Source organism: Tupaia chinensis, unplaced genomic scaffold, assembly GCF_000334495.1.
Source record: "Tupaia chinensis unplaced genomic scaffold, TupChi_1.0 Scaffold000139_1, whole genome shotgun sequence".
Taxonomy (NCBI): Eukaryota; Metazoa; Chordata; class Mammalia; order Scandentia; family Tupaiidae; genus Tupaia; species Tupaia belangeri.
The window spans coordinates 3,946,533-3,970,591 of record NW_006159609.1 but is presented as its reverse complement, the minus strand read 5'-3'; the positions used below and the strand labels follow the sequence as shown (position 1 = coordinate 3,970,591).

The following is a 24,059-nucleotide window of genomic DNA, read 5'->3' as shown; positions in this document are numbered from 1 at the left end:
TACAGCTCCTTTATTTAATAACATCTATTTAGGATATTATTTAAAATACATCATGACTTGGAACTATATTAAACATAATTTAACTTTTCTTTGATGTTTTGGAAGGTAAAACAAGATCCTAGAGAACCTAGGAGCCACTTTTATGGCCACATTTCTTATTGTGAGAGAGCTATATGAAAGAGTTGGTAAAATTATTTTCTGGCTACTACAATAATTTTTTTAGTGATATCTAAGGGATTAATTGGTAGCTTTCCCCCACCCCATTTCAATTATTTTATTACAGCGTTGACTCTGCTTATATATATTTTAAAAACTTCAATCAACATTTATACGGTTTTATCCAAAGTACAAAATCTGGTAGCACCAGCCCAGCAATCAAAAAGGCAGAGTCATTTGTTACCAATGTGCACAGAAAATCTTTATTCTCATGTAACTGTCCTTTCTTGTCAAAATACCATTTATCAAGAAACTGTTTAAAATTAAATTCAAAAAGGCAGAACGTGTTGGGAAAGGCATGACACCTAATACAAAGAACTCTAGTAAACAATTTCTCCTAGGATAAAATAGAGGTGTTGATGAGCCAACTCACATGTTTTCCTTTTTAAGTTCAGACAGTAAGGCAATCATTAGGTGTGATTATGTTATATTTGCTTCCTTTGTTTTATCTGGAACTGGGAATGTTAAAGGAGAGAATTTGCACAAAGCCTTGACGTTCTCCTGGGTTTTAAAATATATGGTTAGCTTATTCTCCCTTTAATTTTGCAACCAAAGCTACTTCCTTAGCCCATTCTCAGAAACAAAAAGGATTTTCCAAATATTCAAGCAATTTCAATAAAAATATGTCCCCAAAACACCAGATCAGCCTCTAAACCACAGAAACACTCTTTGGCAACCAGGGGCCAGTACCATAATTTAAATGACCTTCATTTAATCAAGCCAGCAAACACCTCCCTTAGAAATGAAGAATAATTACCAGCTATGAAGGATGAAGAGCAATCTCACTCACCTTCAAAGGAGAAATATGAGACTGTAAGACGTATCCGTGGACATTTTCTATTTGAGACAGATTCTTTTCTGATACATGCACAAGTTCTGGGCCTCTTACTTCATGGGTTAGTCGAGGTAAGGAATGATCATGTGGAGCGTCCTCATCTTGATAGCGATACTTCTAGGAGAAAAGACAAGACAGAAAATATATCAGTGTTTGCAAAAGGTACAGTCCAGACTAAGTTCTTTTGACTCCATTAATAAGACATAGTGTTTGACTTTACCCAACAGGCTTCATTGCAGATTCTTTTGGTAGTCACCATAAGCCAAGACAAGTGTATGCAAAACTAACGTAACCGTCAATATTAACCAAAGTTGATAACCTATGTTTGCATAACAACATATACTTGTTTATGAAGTATAGAAAAATAACAAATGAGACTGAAAATCTACTTAGATGAGAAGATAACCTTCCAAAAGAGCAGAGGATTTAAGTATGTGCTAAAAATTTCAGGTCATGAATGGACAAGAAATAAAGTGCTGAGCAAAAGAGCAGATATATCCCATTCAGAATATTGAATTTTGTTTCAGAACTTCTGAAAGATTTAAGTTCATTTGCAATGGAGGAAAGATTTTTGCCACTCATGTAATTTGTATTTGCCTCAAAGAAAAGACAACCTTGGGACCAGCAGATGGTATAATGGTTATGTTGCTAGACTCGCATGTAGTCAACCATAGTTTGAGTCCTGGACCCAGCGGCTTCAAACTCACACTGGGTGCATGTGTGTGCATGCCCAAAATTCCAAGGGCAAAATGGTGGAGAAGCGAGTGTGGCATGGCTATCCCCCCTGGAGAGATGATTTCTCACTTTCTGTCTTTCTGTCACTCCAGCAAACACACGTGCCCTGTAACAAATATCTCCCTCTCAAAGAAACAAACAACAACAAAATCTTTTACTTCTTTTACTTCATCCTCCAGGAGAAGTGTTGATTTGAATTAGTTAGATTCCAAGGCAAAAGATCACTATTTCTAGGAATGAATCTAGCTTTTAAAGAACTTGGAAAATCAAGGCAAAGGTTCTGCCTCTATTCAGTTGACCCCCTCAAGTGAAATATGCTACATTTCCTTCTCTGTTATCCCATTTTCTCTCTCTCTCTCTCTTTTAACCACCCTTATTCTACATGCCTATAATAGCAAGAGGATCCTTACAGTCAAAGGCTGTTTTTTGTGTCTTCCTAGTCTGTCTGAGTAAGTTGACTGGGAGGGAAAAGGGGTCGGAGGAATGGTGTAAGGGACCTCAGCTCTGGTCTCAGCCTTGGCCTCAGCCTCCATCCTATCTCTTTGTCTCTCTCTGCTTTGTGTCCCTTTTCCTTTGAACCTGTTCCTTTAAAGTACCATTGCCTCAAGTCTGCTGGCTTACTTGGAAAAGAACAGGGAACATTCTACCTCCAGCCCCCAGTCTAGTTAACACAATGTTAGCTTGCTTTGCTTTGCCTTCTGTTCCTGTGCACGGCACAGGAGCATCCAGACCAGGATCCAAACACCATCGTAACACCATCTCAGGCTTAAATGTGGTGTCTAACCTCTTCCCAATATCCCATTACCGCTGCCACCAACAATTACTTTGCCATATTAGGTTATGAAAACATGTTTTCTTACAAAACCATGCCTATGTTTTATTACTCAATTTTTTAGATGCAAGTATGATTTCTTGGACATCAGCTCTCAATATGATGCATAATCTGACAGTAACGCGAAGCACCCCAAGGTTGATAATTCAATCTATTGTCCACTTGTTCTAAGAAGCTGATTATCAGTACTTGTACTTTCCAGGGAGTCTTTTTGCAATATCTCAAGCAATAGTAATCTCAAAACAAAAATGACCACTAACAATGTTTTGATGGCAACGTTTTGCAAAACAAAACAAAACAAAACAAAAAAAACAAACCCTCACATAACTTCTTTCGATGCAGTCATTCTCAGCTACAATTCCCCAATTTCTTTCGATGCAGTCATTCTCAGCTACAATTCTCCATTTTACTCATGGGAAAACTAACACTCAGAAAGGTAAAGGACTTGCCCATAGTCACTTAACTATTGAGCAAGATTCTATGCACTCACATTATTTATATCTGGAGTGTATATATGCAGTAATATGTAAAAATCTGGGACAGAAGAATAGGTATAAGTCAGAATCCATCCTCTCTTTCATAATCTATCATCTGCCAATTTAATAAATAATTGAGTCTTTCTGATTTATATCCTAAATAACCCCTCCTTATCCCCTCATCCCTTCACCCACTGACCACTATAAACACTGTCCATATACAAGTTCCCATTAGCTTCTACCTAGGCCATAGAAACATCCTTAGGTCTGGCTAGACTGCCTCTGGGACTGCTCGTTTCTCATCCATTCTCTACACTGCACCAGGGGCTTTCAGAGTCACAAATTGATAAAGTCCTTAAAACCCCCTGTGCTACAGGACAGAGTTCAAGCTTCCTTACTCTGCCATAAGCTGTCTCTCAATACTACCACATGAGTTGATCCTCCATTATTTCAAAGTTCTTTTTTCTCACTACTTCTACCTCAGTAACTGAAAAAAATACAAACAATTATTCCCAGATTTTCGGAACTTCTTTTAAAATTCAGGATAAACTACAGACATTATAAAATTTTCTATATTAACTATTTTTCAAGGTACAGTTTAATACTGTTAATTATCTGTTAATTATATTCATTTAGTTGTGCAACAGATATTTCATACTTCTTTATCTTCTGGGTACCCCCACAGCTTTCTATTCTCCACTTTTTTTGTGTGTGTGCTTTGGGGTGCATGTGTTCAGCAAACAGAGAGGGAAAATGAAAAATCACCGATTAGGGAGCTGGTTATGCCACAATCATTTCTCCATTCTCCTATTGGGATTTTGGGCAAGCATCCATGCACACATATACTCCTCACATGATTTTTCAAGCCACCAGGTCCAGTACTCGAACCATGCAGTTGTCCATATGGGACCCAGTTGCTTATCCTCTACTGGTCCCACAACTCATATCATGCTGTATGGTTGCTTAATTTTTTGCATTTTTCCACTGAACCATAAGATTCTGTGAGGACCAGAACCACATATCACTTTTCCTTAGTATATACCTATCAAATGTTCAGTAAGTATCTGCTGAATAAATTTATGAATGACTACTGAATGACAAATAAAAGGATGAAATGGGTATTAGTTGCCAAAGTCACAAAAATATTTTAGATACTGAATGTAACTTCTTTCATTATAAAACACTCTTAACCCAGGTTCAAGCAAAAATACAACCACATCAATTGATTGACACAATCTTAAAGGCCAACAGATTCCTAAGTACAACGTTTCTCTTCCTTCATCATTTATTTAAGTAATATATACTAAGAATATAAGCTGAAAATAACTATTATCCTTAAGAAGACCATAAGGTATTAAGTTAGTTACACATGTGCACAGTTAAACTACCATATGTACTGACAGCAACTATAAGCATACACTGAGTTCTATAGGAGCAGAAATGGGTCAGCACCAACTCTATCTGAGACTTCCCAGTTTGAAGCATGATCTGGAATGATAGAGAAAGAGGTAACAGATATTCTAAGCACAGGCAGAACATGTGTAGCAAGGATCTGTTTTAAGATGCGATGATATTTGAGGAAACAGTGACATCTGTGGATTGCAGGAGATGCTATTGTCTTCTCACCCAAATCCATGAAGATGCCTTTCACCATTTCAATACCTGCAGGTGCAAACTTTCCAGGAGATTGTCCTCAGGTGAACAAAGCCTCCTGTCTTCAGTGTGCCTAGGAGTTATACTGAAACCCCAACTTCCACACCTCAAAATAAGACAAATCCTGTCTTGCAAATTATACTCCAAAGAACCCAATGGATTTAATCTAAATCTAAACCTCACCTGAACCTACATTCCTGCAAAGCTCCTTGGTACTTAAAGGTTTCTCCTGGGACCTACCCTCCACAAATCATGGACATACCAATCCCAATTTTAGTCTGTTTCTGCTGACCCTGATGCAAGATCTGGAAGGAACTTGAGATGCGAGACACTGTGGAGGGAGACAAGGCAGGAAAGTAGACTGGCATCCATTGTAGATGACAGAAAGTCATCCAAGAGATGTTACACCTGAAAGAAAACTGCCCAGGTCAAGTCAAACAGTCCTCTTCCTCTTTTTATTCTTTCAGTTTTCTGCCTATGACAAAGCAAGAGATGACAAGAACTAGTGAGAAAGTATTATATTTAACTCAGACTCAAGCTTGCAAAGGAATCGACCTGATATAGCATACAATTTCTCTGCTTTGATTTAAATCTTGAATTCCTTTGGCTGAACCTAAGTATGATAGCCCTTGGGTATCCATAGGGAATTGTTTCCAGGATGCCCACCAGAATGCATGAATGTTCTTGTCCTTTAAATAAAAGCACAGTATTCACATAGAACCTATGTACATCTTCTCTTACACTTTAAATCATTTCTAGATCACTTATAATATTTAATAAAATGTAAATGTTATACTACATTGTTTACAGAATAATGACAAGGGAAAAAAGTCTGTACTGGCTTAGTAGAGGCATTACCAATTTTTTGAAAGAGGTTTTTGCCTTAGGGCATATGCGCTCTCCAGAGAGGAAGATGGAGACAGAGAGAGGGAAAATGAGAAATCACCCCCCCCACACAAGGGGGATGGCCATGCCGCAATCCTTTCTCCTCTATTCTCCTCCCAGGATCTTGGTCACTCATGCACATGTGCCTGATGTGATTTTCAAGCCACCGGGTCTGGGACTTGAACTGCAGTCAGCCATGTGGGAGTCCAGCAATGTAACCACTACATCATCTGCTGGCCCCATAGACATAACCAATTTAAAAATATATATATTTCTGATTTGAGGTTGGTTTGGTTGAATCCATGGATACAGAACCCATGGATACAGGTACTGATTTTCAATACTGATATTAACTATTAACTAATATTAACACCAACACTGATACTTATGCTGATATTACTAGAAATACTAATACTAACACTAATGGAATATTAAAACCAATAATAATAGCAGCTACAGTAAATGTGTCAAGAGCTATACACGAAATTACTGTACACCTTGCTGCTGAGAGATGAGAGTTATTCTCTCCATCTGAGGCTTGCAAATTAGGTAATTTTTTTTCACACTTACATGCCTTGTGAGTGGCAAACACCTGTTAGTCTGAACTAGAACATTTAAATTGTCTTCTAATCTAGTGAGGATTGAAAGATTTTAGAGGTCAATTTTATCTTCAGGAAATAGAATTTTAAGGAAATCTTCCAAAATAATCTAACAAGAGAGATTAAACAACTCTGCAGAGCACATCCCTAATGTTCTGGGCAATTCTAAGTTACCTCTCTTTCTCGGACTTCTCTGGTAGGCCCTAATGCTTTTCTGGATACTGTTGGGATTGTCTGTGTTGACTGTAAAAGGAGGGCCATGTGAGGAGGCCTCTGTTTTGCTTTTCCTGTCCTCAGTTTGCCCACTGGTAAACTTTGCAGTGAAAGAACCTTGACACACAGATTTTCCTTCTGCTTCCAGCAGTAATGAGAGTAGAGGCTGAAGGGCTGGAGACAGAGGAGACTAGTACACTATTGATACCCATGTCTCTGTGTTAGTTCATTTTGTGTCTTACTTTGGGAATCCTACGCTCTTTCTTCTTCTGAATCTTAACTTTCCCCTGCAATCCCGAACTCCTTTATCAGGCATAGTTTTGTTTGTTAATTTGTTGCCTTTTTTTTTTCTTCTTATCTTTAATGATCAGATTGAGTGTCACCACCTCAGAAACATTCTCCTAGGTTGTTGGGAAAGTTATGGTGTGTTTTTCTATGCAAAAGTGCATCATGACTTTCCCAACAACCTAATACGATTACTAAGGTTTAATATAATTCTCAGGCAAGCCCCATAATGTAGCAGTTGAGTGCTGTGCAGAGACAGCCAGAACCCACATGGCTAACCACAGAACAAATCTCAGTCCCAGTGCCGTGAAATACACCAGGCCCGTGTATGCATGCCCAGGATCATGAAAGGGCAAAGAAATGGAGGAAAAAGGATTGTGACATGACCATGCCCTGTTGGAGAGTGCTTTCTCATACATGTATGTACCTTCAGGCATTAAACAGAAAATAAAGTTAGCTTTCCTGTATGTTCCTATAGTATTCTTCACAGATTTCTGTCACTGAATAGCTTTACACTGTAATAACCTGTCCACATGCCCATCTTCCCTACTAGCTCACAAGAGCCTCACGAACAGAGCCAGAGGTATGCCCATTTCTCAATCTTCAGAGCCTTCCTGACAACTGACACGTAGTGAAGGTCCAATAAATGTGAGTTTAATTTAAATCAACAAAACAATAATATGATACACCTGATTATAAAGTCCTTCCAGCTGAACCTGCGTTCAATCACACCCACCCCCTCATGTGCATGGACAAAGGCTGAAGGAGTCTGACCAGACTCTGCTCAGTACATTCCGCTGAAGCCTGTTTTAGAGCCATCTCAAGCTGAGTTACCTAGAGTTCAGACACAGGAGCCTACATGCACCTGACCCATCACCAGACATTTTCTGGCACAGTTTGGGAGATGACACTGCGCTGGCGCAGCGTGTGATAGTCCAGAAGCTGGAAATCATCGAAGGGTTTCCTAAGTAAAAAATAGTTTATCTCTGTTGCTGCATAAAAAGTGTTCTACTTCCCCCTTCCAGCAGGAGTTGGTACTGTACTGTTGAGAGAGGAAGAGAGAGCAACATACATGTATAGAGAAAAAAGAGACAAACAGAAAGCGACAGCAAGAGAGAGCATATCCAAAGCTGAGGAGAGTCAGAACGTGTTTGTGTGCTCGTTAACAGTTACAGTCCAAGAACTTAACAGTTAGCGAATACTGCCCCAAAACGTTTTGCTAAGAAGTTACAGATATTATCCACCTTTAAGACTTACAGTGGGTCCGCCGGCAGCCTGGTGGTGATGGTGGCTGGATCCCACAACGAGGACTGCATGGTGTGAGTCCCGGATGGGCGGCTTGAAAAACACATTGGGCGCATGTGTGTGCGTGTGTGCGTACGTGCCTGAAATCCGGAAATGAGGGAGAAATAGAGGAGAGGGGATTGCAGCACAGCCATTCCCCATGGAGAGTACTTTCTCACTTTCCATTCTCTCTCTCTCTCTCTCTCTCATCTCTGTCTGTCTTTCTCTGTCCAGCACACATGCCCTCTGGCTAAATTTAGGAAACAAAAGGATAGCAACATTGGGAAGCAGGTACAACATTAAAGAATGATTGCAGTTCCTTATACAAAGGTTGCCATTTAGAAAATGCTCAAAATGCATTAGTTTCTGTGCTATTATTAACTACATTGATAAACAGCATTCTGTGGGTCAGTTCTTACCTCCCCCTCTATAATCTAAGACTTTTTAAGAGTAGAAACCCTTACGTATAACTTTGTCAAGTCAGAATGCTACCTCGCTTATGTTCAATAGACCCAGATTATCTAATTGAATGCTGCTATTGGAAGAAAACCTCTTAGATTTTTGTTTGTTCTATTTTTCTTAAATTTTTTGAGAGATTTTTGCTATAGGATGCATGCACTTGCCAGAGTGACACAGAGACAGAAAGCGAGAAATTACCCCCTCCTCCCAGGAGGGAGGCACGCATACACGCAGGCGTGAGTTTTAAGCCTCTGGGTCTAGGACTTGAACTGTAGTTGTGGGAGTCCAGCAATGTAACCATTACGCTGTCTGCTAGTCCCAGAAAGCCTCTTGGTTTTAAAACTCTGTTTTGGCAGAAAGGACACTTAAGGAGAAGCATGACATCAGTAAAAAATTAAGTAGCAGACTTGCAAAGGCAAGGATGATGCCTAACAGGAGTTGAATATAACTCAGAAAAATGGAGAAAACCAAGAGGGTAAAGAAAACATTTGAGTATTACAACTAGACTTTGCCAACCACTTTCTTATTTTGCGATAATTTTTTTTTAAAGTATCCTTCTATTTATTGTTAGGAATTTTATTTAGCAAAGACTCCTGCAGTATGCAGCCAGTGGGCACTGCTTTCTAGTTCCTTCCTTTTTTATGATGCCTTAGTCTTCTGTGGCCTGTGCCCTTTATGCACCTCCTGCCTCTCCTCTCTACCCCTCTGCTTCCCTTTAGAGAGGGAAAACACACAAAGAGAAAATAAAAGAATGTTAATGCAGTGGTCAGATCCGTATCTATAGTCATTTCTTTAATTTGAAAGAAATTATCCTAATGATATTTGGCTGGAGTATGGTTCCATTTCCTATTTACATTCTTTCTACCCCAGTCCTTTCTTTAGGACAAGTATATGTTGCAGATCTGAAGGTGAAGGTGGGGGTAGACAGAAGAGAAGGGGAGGAGGCAGGGCAAGAGAGACTGTATATATTTTCACATTCTTTCATTAGGAGACCCTCCCTGCTTCCCAATTAGGGTTCTCTTCTGCCTGACACACTGCTTCCTGCTTCATAACTCATCTTCAAAAAGTTTTTATTTTACATTTATTTCTCCAATTATTTAATGTTTGCCCACCCCACTGAACTGAAACTCCCATGGGGTCAGAGACCCTATCTTCTTGGTTCACTGTTGACTTCTAGTGCTGACAACTTACAAGGGCGTCAATAAACATTTGTTAAATAATATTTTTTAGAAGTCACCTACAGCTAAATCTGTCTTCAAAATACCTTACTCAAAGAGCTAACAAAAGTGGGGCAAAGCTAGCTGATTACACACAGATCTTCCCTAACTGAAATCATCCTTAACAACAAAAATGACCCACAATCAGCAATACAGCTGGCCCCAAGAACCCTTGAAAGAGGAATTTTTCAAGGTTTGGAGCAGGATGTAAGTAACAGGACTGACATGAGAGACGCAAAGCTCTCCCAGGTGCTGTATTTAAATTTTTGCAAACAAAACTCACAAATGAAAGGAAATACTTTCCTGCTTTTTTGCCACAAAGAACAGGACAAGCCAGGATGTTAATTAAATTACAAATCAGCTGTCTGCTTGCAGCTGACAGAGCTTTGTGTGCTTCCAAGCAACTTCAGATATTTTAAACCCTCTGTAATTACCTACAATGGAGGAGCTGCCAGGAAGGAAGCTTCATGAATATGTAATGCATCTGAGGATCCTTTTTAAAGAACTGATGATTTAAATAATCATGAGAGAATTTACTGTAGCTCAGTGCTGCCCTCCATCTGCTAACTGTAGATGCTTGAAATACAGCTTAGTAAAAAACATTGTAGTTTCATCTCTAAAACTCTGAGCTAGGCCTAGGATCACTGTAGAATTAAACAGACCACATGCCCTTGGGCAACTTATTAAACTCTGAGATTTAGTATTCTCATCTGCAGCATTAGAACAGTGCCTACCTATTTTTGGAAAGGTCAGTTGGGATAATACACTAAAGTATATACAAGGCAGAAAAGAGGTCTGGACGAATACATTGACAGTGGCTATTTCTGAGTGATTGTTAATTTCACTTTTTGAGCTACATGTATTATTTATAGAAACAAAATAATTTACAAACAGACTATGTAAGATATGAGCAAGTATTTGATTTGTGGTAATGGAGAAGGTCCAATGTACTGCATGACAAGCAGAAATTCTCCTGCCCGGGGAAGGTTTATTCAAGTTCAATTGAACTAAATTTGAGAGCTGGCTGATGGATGAAGTGGAAATGATTGCCAGCTGACGAATGAAGAAGGGAGGCGCTAGAAGGGAATTGCTAGGGAGGACCACACTTGAAGTCAAACTGCTTTGGTACCAAGAAATCAAAGCAATGATTTGAGATTAAACTCAACAATTAGTTCGTCCATTTGAAGCACAGCTTCAAATACTGTCTGAGTAATTCTCCAGAGATAACTGCTACTGGATTCAAGTGAGAGCAGTGGGATCTGGTGGGCAGTCACTGTCTGACTCAATCCACCAGCTGTGCAACAGCAACAGCATCTTTGAGTGAGTCAGTCACTACTAAAGGCTAGAGATGTGTTCATCTCAGTATGCCTGGTACCCAGAACAAAATGAAATGTTCATTTCAGCCAAATGTTTAGCCAAGTGATGTTAATTCCTGGCACCTCAATTTCCTGGGTTTAAATTCTATTCTTGCCACTGATAAGTAATGTGATTTCAGACAACTATGGAAGCTCTTTGAAACTCGGACTTCTCCTTTGTACAGTTGGGCTAAGAATATGTGACAATGTAGCTGTGGGAAATTAATGAGATAATACACATAGATGCATTGGCACAGGGCCTGTCTCCTGGTGAGTGCTTAGGAAATATAAGACTCTTCTCTATCAGTGTCATATGTTCTTCTTCCAAGTATTGTAACAAAAGTCACCAGACACACATGCAGACACATGCATTTACATACTCATCTCATCATTAACACTTTTATAAGAAATTGGCTTCCACCTGTGAAAACATTCTAGCCTTGCCACAAAATAGCACAGCCCTCTGTGCAGGGAGCAGACTAAGCTGCTAAGACCTTGCCTCTATTGCCCTAAGATTCTGTATATGAAGCCATCTCATCCTCTCGACTCATGTTTCCAGTTAGATTACTGCCCCTGGCCTCTGCTGACTCTCATTATCATTTCTATCCAGCATGCAGAGAGAAAACAATCTCAGACACAGATACTGAATTTGCCTCTATTGCTCACTCAAACTACTTTTTGATATATTTGAGCTTCTGGAACTCACAACCAACATGTGAAGTGGGAACCTGCCCAGCCCTTCCATCATAACTGGCTTCTGAAGAAAAGGCAACTTATCCACTGGACCTGCATCTTCTGGACTCTTTCTAGTTGGCAATGTACCTGGTCCTGGGCTTCTCTGAGAGACCTCTGTAATAAAATAAAGGCTAAAATCCCTTTCTAACAATAAGTACCGTAACTCAGTTATTCAATACACTATTTACTGTGCACATTATGTACTAATCACTAAATTAAAAATGCTATATATACAGAAGCAAAAAAATAAAAAATGGAGAGCCCCTTGGAATTTAAATTCTAGTTACATTAGGTAACCTAGCTCAGCATCCTTCTCTTGCCCAGAAGCAGGCACAAACAGCTGTTCTCTTCATGGAAAGACACCAGGTGGCCCAAGTGGACAACCCTCCAAATTGTTTCTGGTTGTGGCACAAATGGACAGGTCCATCCAGCAGCTCTTAGTCAGCTGCATTTGTTCCAGAGCACCTCATGATGTGCTCCTGCCAGTGGTACTGGAACACAGGACGGGTGAAGGATCAAAGCAGAAGATGTGGCTTGAACTCTGGCCTCTATAGCAATGGGTTCCAATCAAAAGGATTGTTTTTCAATTGAACACTGTCATCATAATATTAATATTTCCTCAAATGAAGTTGCTTTATAATCTACACTTGGTTAGGGTAGTTTAAATAGTCTCCTAGTAAGATATTACATAATAAAAATGTCTTTGGGGAAGACTTTTTTATTTGGGATATAGATGTCTGAACAGGCAATTGGATGTGCAATTATAAAATATTGTTCCATGCTTATTACAACCTGTCAGCTCCACATCAAGAAAATTCAGAAAGTTGTCTAACTTTCTGGTCCTGGTGCCCTGCTAGGAACTGATAGCATCATCTTTCATATTAGTACCTATAGTATGGCATGCATGTGTTTTAGTGTTCTACAAGTTCTAATATATTTAAGCCTATAAAAAACCTTCTAATGTAGTTCCTTATTTTATTTCCCAAATTTTACAGATGAGAAAATAGAGGTACAAGGAAATTAAGTTAACTTGTTCATATACTAGTGAATAAGCTGAAATACCTCAATATCCTCATCGTCTCTACCTTTTTAACTCTCTTACTATATTGTTTCTCAGGGTACACATTTCTTACTCTGACTTGGGCATTTCATCTGAGTATGGTACACATTTTGGTCCTTTGGTTTAAAAGTCAAGGTCTACAAGCTTCTCTTTATCCTTGCTGGGCCACAGAATGCAACTGGAGAAAGTATAAATAGAAATAACCTAGTTAATTATACTGCCGTTGCCCTGGTCATCGAAATCAAAATGACACAGATGTAGATGGTCCCTCAGTGTCTCTTCCCTCCCATGTCTTCCAGAGCAGGATCCTTCTAATGAAACTGGCAGAACATGACTCTTAATATCAGAGTGAAGGCTAAAATGACTTCCATTAGACTGAGATTTCCTTGGTGAAGTGATACTATGGCTGTAGCCATCTTAGTATCCCTCTGACTCAGAGGAGGGATTTAGTACATTTTGCCAAGTGAATGGATTCAAACAAGAATAATGGATTCTATTTCATCAGGGAATCTTATTTTTATTTTTATTTTTTTCTTTTTGTTCATTCTCATTGCCCATTCTTCCATCAGGCCCTATTTTCCTGTTCCCAGAACATTACTCCTCCTTCCTACTTCCCATTCCAACTTCATCTCTTGCCTCTTCCTACTCCAATATCCCAATCCTTTCTCTACCTCTCCATGATTTTCTACCCAACCCCCCTGAATCCTAGAGTTTAATCATTCTGAGTTAGTTGCAGTTCAGAGTCAGAGTAATAGATGACCTCTGGGACTTTGCACTAGCTACCTCCCAGATATCTTTTGCCATCCCTTCACTTTCAGTGCTCCATTAAGATAACATCTCCTCCCAGGAGCCTCCATATTTATCCACTTCCCTCATCAGTCAACCATGCCCCATTCTCACTCTGAGGTCAGGACTTATAGCAGCTTGTACACATACAGAACTATTTTTTTCTCTTTTTAGTTTTTGGTAATAGGGTATATGTGCTCACAGGAGAGGAGACAGAGAGCTACAAAGAGAGGGAAAGTGAGAAATCACCTCTTGGAGGGGTGGCCAAAATGCAATCCCTTCTCATTCTTTCTCCTCTTAGGATTTTGGGCACATATGCATACACACCTGGAGTGATTTTCAAGCCACTGAGTCCAGGGCTTGAACTGCAATTGAGCAGGTGGGAGTCCAGTGCTTTAACCACACTACCTGCTAGCCCCCAGAAAACACTTTTTAATTCTGACATTTTCATATATTTATTTGTTTTTTAAAAAATGTACAATTTTTGAGTGCAAGGATTAAATCTTGTTTGTTTCTGTAATACCTGTGCTAAGTATGCAGTAGGTGCTAAACAAACGTTTATTAAATGAATTCTATCCAACAAATAATTGGTTCCCTTACCTATATTCTTCCTATGAACCACTTCATTCGATGAATCACACTTGGTTATATCTTCTTCTTTAAACACAAATCTAGCCATATCACTTACCCCTTTAAAACCCTTCACTAGTGCACTACAGCTTCACAGTAAAACACGAATGCTTTGGTGTGGTATTTATGCCACTCTCAACCACTCACTGTCCTATCTCTCAAGGCACTTCTTCAGTCATTCACATTCCATTCAGACTAGCTAAGTGGTTCTCCTCTTCTGAAGCCACCAGCTCACTCTTACCTTCCTGCCTCAGGCTCTTCCTTCTACCTGTGATGTTTCCCAAATCTCCTGTGGGGAGTACCTATCTTGCTCTTCTTTTAAGGTTCTGCTTATATGCCATCTTTTCCACAATCTCTTGATCTTTTCCATAAAACTGGTTTACCTTTGTACTATTCTTACAATGAAAGTTGTTTTTTTTTGTTGTTGTTGTTTTTTTAATCACTGAGAGTATGTAAGTTTTTTCATCTGTCCCTCTCTTCACTGAGCATTTACAGTGAGGCACTGAGGCACTGTAATAGACACTGATAATATTGAATGAGACAGCACAGAGTCATAGCTCCCTCAAGCATTCACTTCAGTAGATGAGACTAACAATGTTATTAATCTGAGATGTTGATAAGACAAATCCTACTTTTAGTGACACTAAGCATAAGTTCAACTTAGAATTAAATACCATATTAAAATATAGCACAGATTAGTATAAAAAATCCCAAATCTGAAATGCTCCAAAATCCAAAAGTTTTGAACACCATGACACCACAAGTTGAAAATTCTACACCTGACCTCATGTGATAGTCACAGTCAAAATGCTGCAATATGAAAAATATGTTGTAAAGTTCTCTTTAGGGTATGTGTATAAAGTATATATGAAACATAAATGAATTCATCTTTTGGCTTGAGTCTCCTCTCCCAAATACCTCATAATGTATATGCAAATGTTCCAAAATCTTAAAAAATCACAAACCCCAAAACACTTTTGGTCACAAGTATTTCTGTGACAGGATAACACACTAGCATACATCTGCCACTATGGAGGAGCGCTTAACCTACCTTTAGGAGTATAAAGGGGCAGTTTTCTGCTTCAGGCTCTTCCTTCTACCTGTGATGTTTCCCAAATCTCCTGTGGGGAGTACCTATCTTGCTCTTCTTTTAAGGTTCTGCTTATATGCCATCTTTTCCACAATCTCTTGATCTTTTCCATAAAACTGGTTTACCTTTGTACTATTCTTACAATGAAAGTTGTTTTTTTTTGTTGTTGTTGTTTTTTTAATCACTGAGAGTATGTAAGTTTTTTCATCTGTCCCTCTCTTCACTGAGCATTTACAGTGAGGCACTGAGGCACTGTAATAGACACTGATAATATTGAATGAGACAGCACAGAGTCATAGCTCCCTCAAGCATTCACTTCAGTAGATGAGACTAACAATGTTATTAATCTGAGATGTTGATAAGACAAATCCTACTTTTAGTGACACTAAGCATAAGTTCAACTTAGAATTAAATACCATATTAAAATATAGCACAGATTAGTATAAAAAATCCCAAATCTGAAATGCTCCAAAATCCAAAAGTTTTGAACACCATGACACCACAAGTTGAAAATTCTACACCTGACCTCATGTGATAGTCACAGTCAAAATGCTGCAATATGAAAAATATGTTGTAAAGTTCTCTTTAGGGTATGTGTATAAAGTATATATGAAACATAAATGAATTCATCTTTTGGCTTGAGTCTCCTCTCCCAAATACCTCATAATGTATATGCAAATGTTCCAAAATCTTAAAAAATCACAAACCCCAAAACACTTTTGGTCACAAGTATTTCTGTGACAGGATAACACACTAGCATACATCTGCCACTATGGAGGAGCGCTTAACCTACCTTTAGGAGTATAAAGGGGCAGTTTTCTGGATGCTAAAATATCTAGGGCCTAGCCTTGGTGTTATAGGCTGTATGCTGAACTGCGGTACTGGAAGCCATATGGCTGACTGTGTATCTGGATCCATAACTAACCTGAAAATGCACTGGATGTGTAAGCCCAAGATCAAGACTGAGCAGGAGAGCTGGGGAAAAGGGATCACAGTGTGACAAAACCTATCAAGGGTACCTCTCTCTCTCATTTGTAAACACATATCTGCTCTCATAAATAAAATAAAATAAACTTTTATAAAAGATAGCTAAAATTGCCCTTAAAGAACAACAACAACAAAAAGCATTAAGCAAAGAGGCAGCAAGGGTATTGGGAAAGGAATAGCAAGCTAAAACTGAGGGAGGAGTGATGATAGTTTTACTTCCACTCTTAAGATGTGTGAAGGCAGGTATCTACGCATATTTGTTTCTGTTAGAGTATTTGGTTCCGAACCTTTTGTTATTGTTTTAATTTTGTTGTTGTTGTTTCATTTTGAGAGGTTTTTCTATAGGACGCTGTGCCCTCGCCAGAAAGTCAGAGAGAGTTAGAGAGACAAAAAGCGAGAAATCACCCCCCAAGGGGGATGGCCATGCCGCAATCCCTTCTCTTCCATTCTCCTCTCGGGATCTTGGGCATGCACACACACATGCCTGGCGTGAGTTTAAGCCACCGGGTCCGGGACTCGAACCACAGTCAACTGTATGGGAGTCCACTGACATAACCATTACGCCAACTGCTGATCCCCACTGGTTCAGAATCCTAAACAGTTGAAATTAAAAGTTATTGTGGAACATTTACATACTATAATACAGATGAGCTTGATTAATTTTTTTTAAAATTTGCTAGAGGGTCCATGTACTCACCAGAAAGAGAGAGAGAGACAAAGTGAGAAAGAACCCTCCAGGGTTTCCATGCTGCAAGCCCTTCTCCATTCTGGTCAGGATTTGGGGTACGCACACACACACATGCACCCAGTGTATTTTTCAAGCCACCAGGTCCAAGACTTGAACCATACAGTTTACCATGTAGGATCTAATGCTTTAACCATCGTATCACTGACTGGCCCAATAACTTTTTAAAATTTTCAGTATGGAACTAAGATTTCAGGAAATCTTGAAGAAGGGATTGTTGGGGGAGAATATTCAACACAAATCTAAAATATAATTAATAAACTGATAACCCATGGTAATGGGACCTGCATGATTAGGCTATTACATAGTTTGAACTTCCATACACTAGAAGACTTGGCATGGCCAGTAAGAAGCAGCTGGTAGACATCCCTGTTCATCACAGAAAATTTAACCCTAAAACCCACGAGCAACTTCTGACCTTTGAATGGACATGACTTAGTCTACTTAGCTCATTGTGGCATTTCTAGTTCATGTGTTTTATTTTCTTCTTCATCCTTATAAAGGTTTTACTTGGATATTCAAAATGAACAATCACTATGAAGCTTCCCAAATTTGCCATTTTTCTGATTAAAAATAATGATTCCCTCCCTTTAGGGCAGAATAATTTCCAGGTTTATCAGGTGTGTTAGCTGCCAGGAAGCAAGAATGAACAAGAAAGACAAACAGTATTATTCCTCTTATGATGCTTCCCTTACAGTGGAGGTGACAAACAAGACATAATTAACAAATAAATGAAATAATCATGAAAAGGCCCAGCAGGTGGCATAGCAGTAAAAGCACTGGACTCCTATAAAACCAACCGTGGTTCAAGTCCTGGGCCTGGCAGCTTGAAAATCATGCTGGGTACATGTGTATGCATGCCCAAAATCCCAAGAGGAGAATAGAGGAGAAGGGATTGTGATGTGGTCATTCCCCCAGAGGATGATTTCTTAGTTTCTCTTTCACTGTCTCCACTCTTTCTGGTGAGCACACACACCCTAGGGCAAAAACTAAAAAACGAAAAGAAAAGAATCATGGATTATCAAGGTAATAAGAAGGTGCTCTAAGAAAGTATAAAGGAGGAACCATATCCATTAGAGGAGGCCAGGGATGCTTTCTGAAGCAATGATGTGAAAACTGAATTCTAAAAAGAGTAATAAGCTGAATTCTGGGGAAAATTTCTCATGTGAAGGTTTGAATAAATGTTTTCCAAGCAAAAAGGAATAACCAGGAAAGTTGAGAAAGAATTTCATCGGTTCAAGAAACTGACAATTTTCTGAAGTAGGAAATTCGGTAGAATGAAGTAAATGAACCAGGACAGATAGCCTGCAACCAGATCACACAGGGTTTTGTAGGCCTTGGGAATAATTTCGGCCTCCATCCTAAGAAAAATGGTAAGTCGGGACCAGCAGTTAGCGTAATGGCTATGTCGCTGGACTCCCATGTAGTCGATGTGGATCAAGTCCCGGACCCGGTGGCTTAAAATCATGCCGGGCGCATGTGCATGCGTGCCCAAGATCCCGAGAGGAGAATGGAGGAGAAGGGATTGTGGCTATCAGTCCTGGGGGGTGATTTCTCGCTTTCTGTCTCTCTGTCTCTCTCTGTCTTTCTGGTGAGTGCACACGCCCTGTAGCAAAAACCTCTCCATAAAAAAAAATTAAATTAAATTAAATTAAAAAAATACATATATATAAAATGGGAAGTAAACAAAAGATTTCAACAGGAAAGTTGAGTGATCTGATTTATATTTTCAAAAGTTTACTCATTAGTAGGATTGTAAAACAGTGCAACTATCATGGTATCTTCCACCAATATGATAATTCCTCCAATTTTAAATATAGAAATTAAAAATAGAACTACTGTATTATTCACAAAGCCCACTTTTGAGTATATATCCAAAAGAATTAAAAGCAAGGTCTCAAGCGATATTTTCACACTTATGTCCATAGCAGCCCAGTTCATAATATATGAGAGGTGGAAGCAATTCAAATGTCTGATGATGAATAAGTAGATAAAAAATGTGTAAAAACATGTGATGGGATATTATTCAGCCCTAAAATGGAAGGAAATTCTGACACATGCTCAAACATGGATAAACTCTGAGGATGTTATGCTAAATGAAATATTCAGTCACAAAAGGACAAGGACGACTACTGTATGATTCCATTTAAATGAGACACTTAGAGTAGTGGAATACAGAGCAATGGAAAATAGAATGGTGGTTACCAGGTGCTGGGAAGAGAGAGACATGTGGAGTTGTTAAATGAGTATGGTTTCAGATTTGCAAGATTTCAGACGTTCTGGGGATCTGTTGCACAACAAAAATGAATATAATTAATATTACTTAACTGTACACTCAAAAATAATTACGATGGTAAAATTTTATGTTTTGTGGTTTTTACTATAACTAAATAAAAAGCTCACTCTAGCTGGTGATGGCTCATAAAAGTAGAGCCTAGACAGTGAGCAGAGTCGCAGGCTACAGAGCTCAGCACCTGCCCACCTGTGCACCCCTAGAGTAAAGAAATAGCCAAGGTCCACAGACTCCCAGGTTCTCTCTTGCTCACCCACAAAAACATTCCCTATGTCTATGTATCTCATTTCTTCCATCTTCCAACATATTTTTTCCAAAGAGACAAGAAGTAATAAATGATGAACTTTATGTCAGTTGGTGACACAATCAACTCCCATTTGAGCTCCTCTTTTGCCTAAGAGGAAACAGGGAATAGTCAGGTAGCAGGACTTGAAGCAACTGTATCCAGCCTTGGGACTAGATAATGCACATATACAAAAGAATTTACATCAGCTTCAGAAGCTATAGAATAATATAACGAACTTCCACTCATCTTAAGAAATTGAATATTACAAACAGTGGAAGCCCCTGGATTCCCATCCCTTATTATATCACCCAGAGGTAACTGTTGAATTTTGTATATATAATTTTCTGCTTTTCTCCATAATTTGAGTGCATAGATAAAGATCAGCGATGGTTAGTTTAATATGTCAGCTTGGCTAAACTACAGTGCCCCATCATTTAACGTTAGTGTTGCAGTAAAGAAATTTTAATATTTGAGGTTAGTTAACACCTATGATCAGTTGACTTTAAATTAAAAAGACTATCATTGATAATCTGGGTGGGCCACATCTCATCAGCTGAACAGTTTTAAGAGTAAAACTGGGGTTTCTATGATGTAATAAATTCCACTTATGGATTGCTGCTTCAGTTTCTGTCTGAGAGTTTCCAGCCTACTGGCCTGCCCTGTGGATTTCAGATTTGCCAGCCTCTATAATCACATAAGCCAATTACTTAAAATAAAGTTGTCTGTACACATGTATGCATATATACATGTGCATACAGGCACATACACTGTTTATTTCTTTTTCCCTGGTATCATGCTGTAGCTATTCTTGTAGAATATTATATTGTGAAATTCATTAATGTTGATGTATACAGGTTTCATTGATTTTTTTAAAAGTTTAGGTATAGGGGCCAGCAGGTGGCTTGGTGGTTAAAGTGCTGGATTTCCACATGACCAACAGTGGTTTGAGTACCAGATTCAACAGATTGAAACTTACCCTGGGTACATATGCATGTGTGCCCAAAATTCCAAGAGGAGAATGGAGGAAAAGGGATTGTGGTGTGGCCATTTCCCTTGGGGGTGATGTCTCACTTTCTCTGTGTCACTCTGTCTGGTGAGCACACCTGCCCCAAGGCAAAAAACTAAAAAAAAAGTATTTTCCCAGTATATCATAATATTGTATACCATAATACACTATTTCTTGGCTGAAGAACATTTGGGCTATTTATTTTCTTCCTAGAATAACAAAACTATTACATTGATTCTATAACACTCTTGTAATATTTCATTCTGTACATATGCAAGACTGTCACTAGGGTATATGCCAAAAACTAGGACTACCAATTTAAAACTACCAGCAATATATGAGAACTACAGATGTTACATGTGCTCAATAAAACCTGGCATTATGAAGAAAATCACTTCTCAACTGACTAGTTATCAGATTTGAAGTAATAATTCAATAGGGTTTACAGCTACATTGTATGAGAAGGGTAAAGGAGGGAAAAGAATCAAGAATAATTAATAAATTAGGGGCTTTAGTAATCATTAATATTTATTCTGTCATTCTGCTTGTTTATTTCAAATACTTGTAAACGATTTGACAAGTACTTTGTCCAGTTTACCAACAGGTTCAGGGTTGGTTTATTTTCCAGATTGAACCTCTCCTATGTGCAGAATCTGCCTTCAGCCACAAGGGGGCAAGCTAAGCATCCTCAAATTTAAATCTCACTGCCCAGCTCAGAGAACTTGCGCTATTCTTAGAAAGTTTATAAAGGAAGAATTCATTCCTTAGTGGATTCTATATGGATTTAAACATGTGCTTCTTTCCTACAAATTGTAATATCTTTATATCTATCGACGTATCTACTACAAGGGAATAACCAGAGGCTTTCTAAGAAATGATTTGTTGTTGTTGTTAAATAAAACTCCGTATCTAGACTCGTTACCCTGACGTACAAGAACCTCTACAAACTGCCTTGAACAGGATTTCTAGCTTCATTTCCTCTTATTTCCTCCCAGTTCTGAACATACACACACACACACACCAGTTTTTCTCCATCTCTGTACCTTCCAACTCTCAAGGCATGTTCAATCTATCTCAAATTCCTTTCAGATCTGTGTCACTGTTCACATTTCTATGATTTATGGAGGACTCTTGATTCTGTGTCTTCTCCTTTTTCTTCTGCACATCAATTGAAATGCAAATTTGACTCTCAGCTTCAACAGGACCCTCCCAAAGATTTCAGTATTTCTTCTAACAACCATGACCCCTCAAGCCCCCAGACACCTTTTCACACCACTATTAGAACTATAGTGTTTTATTTTTACCTGTTTATCTCTTCCTCCCCAACTGTTTGTTGCTCACCCACAGGGAGTCATGAGAGATTTTTCTTTGTATCCTAGTGCCTGCACTATGCCTGGAAGCTCAGTGAATGCCAACTAGCTTGCTGAATGAATGAATAAGTGAATGAATATTGAATGTAGGTAAATTAAAATGAATATTTTGATGCACATTTTCCACCACTATGTACAATACGGAACACAGAACTTTCATTGTTAGAACTTTTACCTGTTATTACTGCTGTCATTATAAACGAAATCATTTAAAAGTAAACACTGAGGTGGTTGTTAACAAGAGATTGAAGATACTACCTCTGTCTATGAGGAGATAAGGTGCAGGGAGCTGGAGAAAAGGCATAGCCCAGGATACAATTAAAGACCAAGGCAATGTGTACATATGTAAATCAGTATTACATACTGATATAATAAAGTAGTTCACTTAATGAATGTGATTAAATAAATCATTGGGTTTAGCCACTGGCATGAGAAGTTTCCATAATTCACTTGACATGTCAAATATTTTTCTCAGCAAACATACTATTGATTTTCTGCAAAGGTTATAATTTAACAAACACATAACATTGATTTCTTTTTTAAAGCTCTTAGTCCAGAGCTGTGAGAATCTCACTGGAATTGTAATTCCTTCTAATTAAAAGCTTCAACATGCAAATATGTGCCATAAGGCATTAGGCACCATATGCTACACTGTAGTCTGAACTTGCTAAGTTCACCTCTTGAGCCCTATGAATATAATTCTTTCCTCATCAGTAATTTTTACATTTTGTCTTTTTTGATTTAGACCTACATTTTTTCACTAGGTTAACTTAGGCTAGATGTGTCATTTTAATTCTAAATTCATTAATCGATAGTTACTGAATGCCTGCAGGTACAAGAAAATGGACTATACGCTAACATATTGCTTATGACAAGCTCTCACTATTTATTTTTAGGTTTTTTTTTTTTTTTTTTTTTTTTGCTATAGGGCACGTGCACTGGCCAGAGAGAGAGACAGAGAGATAGAAAGCAAAAAATCACCCCCTCAGGAGGGATGGCCATGCCACAACCACTTTTCCTCCATTTTCCTCTTGGGATATCTTGGGCATACACGCACATATGCCCGGCGTGAGTTTGAAGTCACCGGGTCTGGGACACGAACCACGTTCAACTACATGGGAGTGCAGCGACATAGCGATTACGCTAACTGCTGGTCCCGTATTTTTAAAAATTTTTGCATTTTATTTTTTAGAGGTTTTTGCTATAGGGCACGTGCACTCACCAGACAGACAGAGAGAGACAGAGAGACAGAAAGCGAGAAAGCACCCCCCATGGGGGATGGCCACACTGCAATCCCTTCTCCTCCATTCTCCTCTCGCCATCTTGGGCACACACGCACATGCACCCGGTGTGAGTTTTAAGTCACTGGGTCCGGGATGCAAACCACAGTCGACTACATGGGAGTCCAGCGACATAGCCATTACGCTAACTGCTGGTCCCTTCAGCTATTTTTTAAAATAAAGACCTACTCTGTGCCAGATATTCTCCTAGGAGGAAGAACCTGAGACTCAAAAGACTAATACCACATCGTGTACACATTTTGGGAAAGCACAGGAAGAAACTTAGCTCAACAGTTTTTGCAGACTCTTTCTAAATTCTTTAGACTAGCAGCTTCAGGACTGTAATCAGTCTAAGATGCAAATTTGGGAATTTGATCTTTCTTCATAAGTCAAATCTAGTAGGAAAGCCACATTATATTGATTTTAGCCAACACTCTCAGATGGAACAACTTAAGTCAGCATATAAATTGCTGTTGACAATTATTGAATACCCATAGTGTGCTAGGCACTATTAATTCAGCTGAAACTCATTAATTCAAGTGAGTAACTAGGACCCCTATAGGAGTGCTCACACTTTACAAATGACCAAGCAAGAGAAAAACATTCAGCTGAAAGGCAACAGAACTGGCAGGAACTTTCATCATCTGCTGTTAATTGGAAGAAATAGAACTTAATTTTATTCAGAATAGTGCTTCATCATGGCTTTGTAGAGTAATAGGGGACCTGAATGGGCTCCTATAACAAGCC

General features: G+C 38.8%; 1 protein-coding gene across 4 annotated transcripts in view; it reads right to left on the bottom strand.

Moving 5' to 3' along the window:
* Positions 1 to 24,059, bottom strand: part of DLG2 (discs large MAGUK scaffold protein 2) — a 1,612,020-nt gene that overhangs the window by 1,035,311 nt on the left and 552,650 nt on the right. For 3 of the 4 annotated variants that reach the window (XM_006144952.3, XM_006144955.3, XM_006144956.1), the window contains one exon: positions 1,007 to 1,168. In XM_006144952.3, coding sequence (XP_006145014.1) covers positions 1,007 to 1,168 — 162 coding nt within the window. The remainder of the gene's footprint in view (positions 1 to 1,006; positions 1,169 to 24,059) is intronic. The other variant, XM_027770463.1, reaches the window with a different exon arrangement.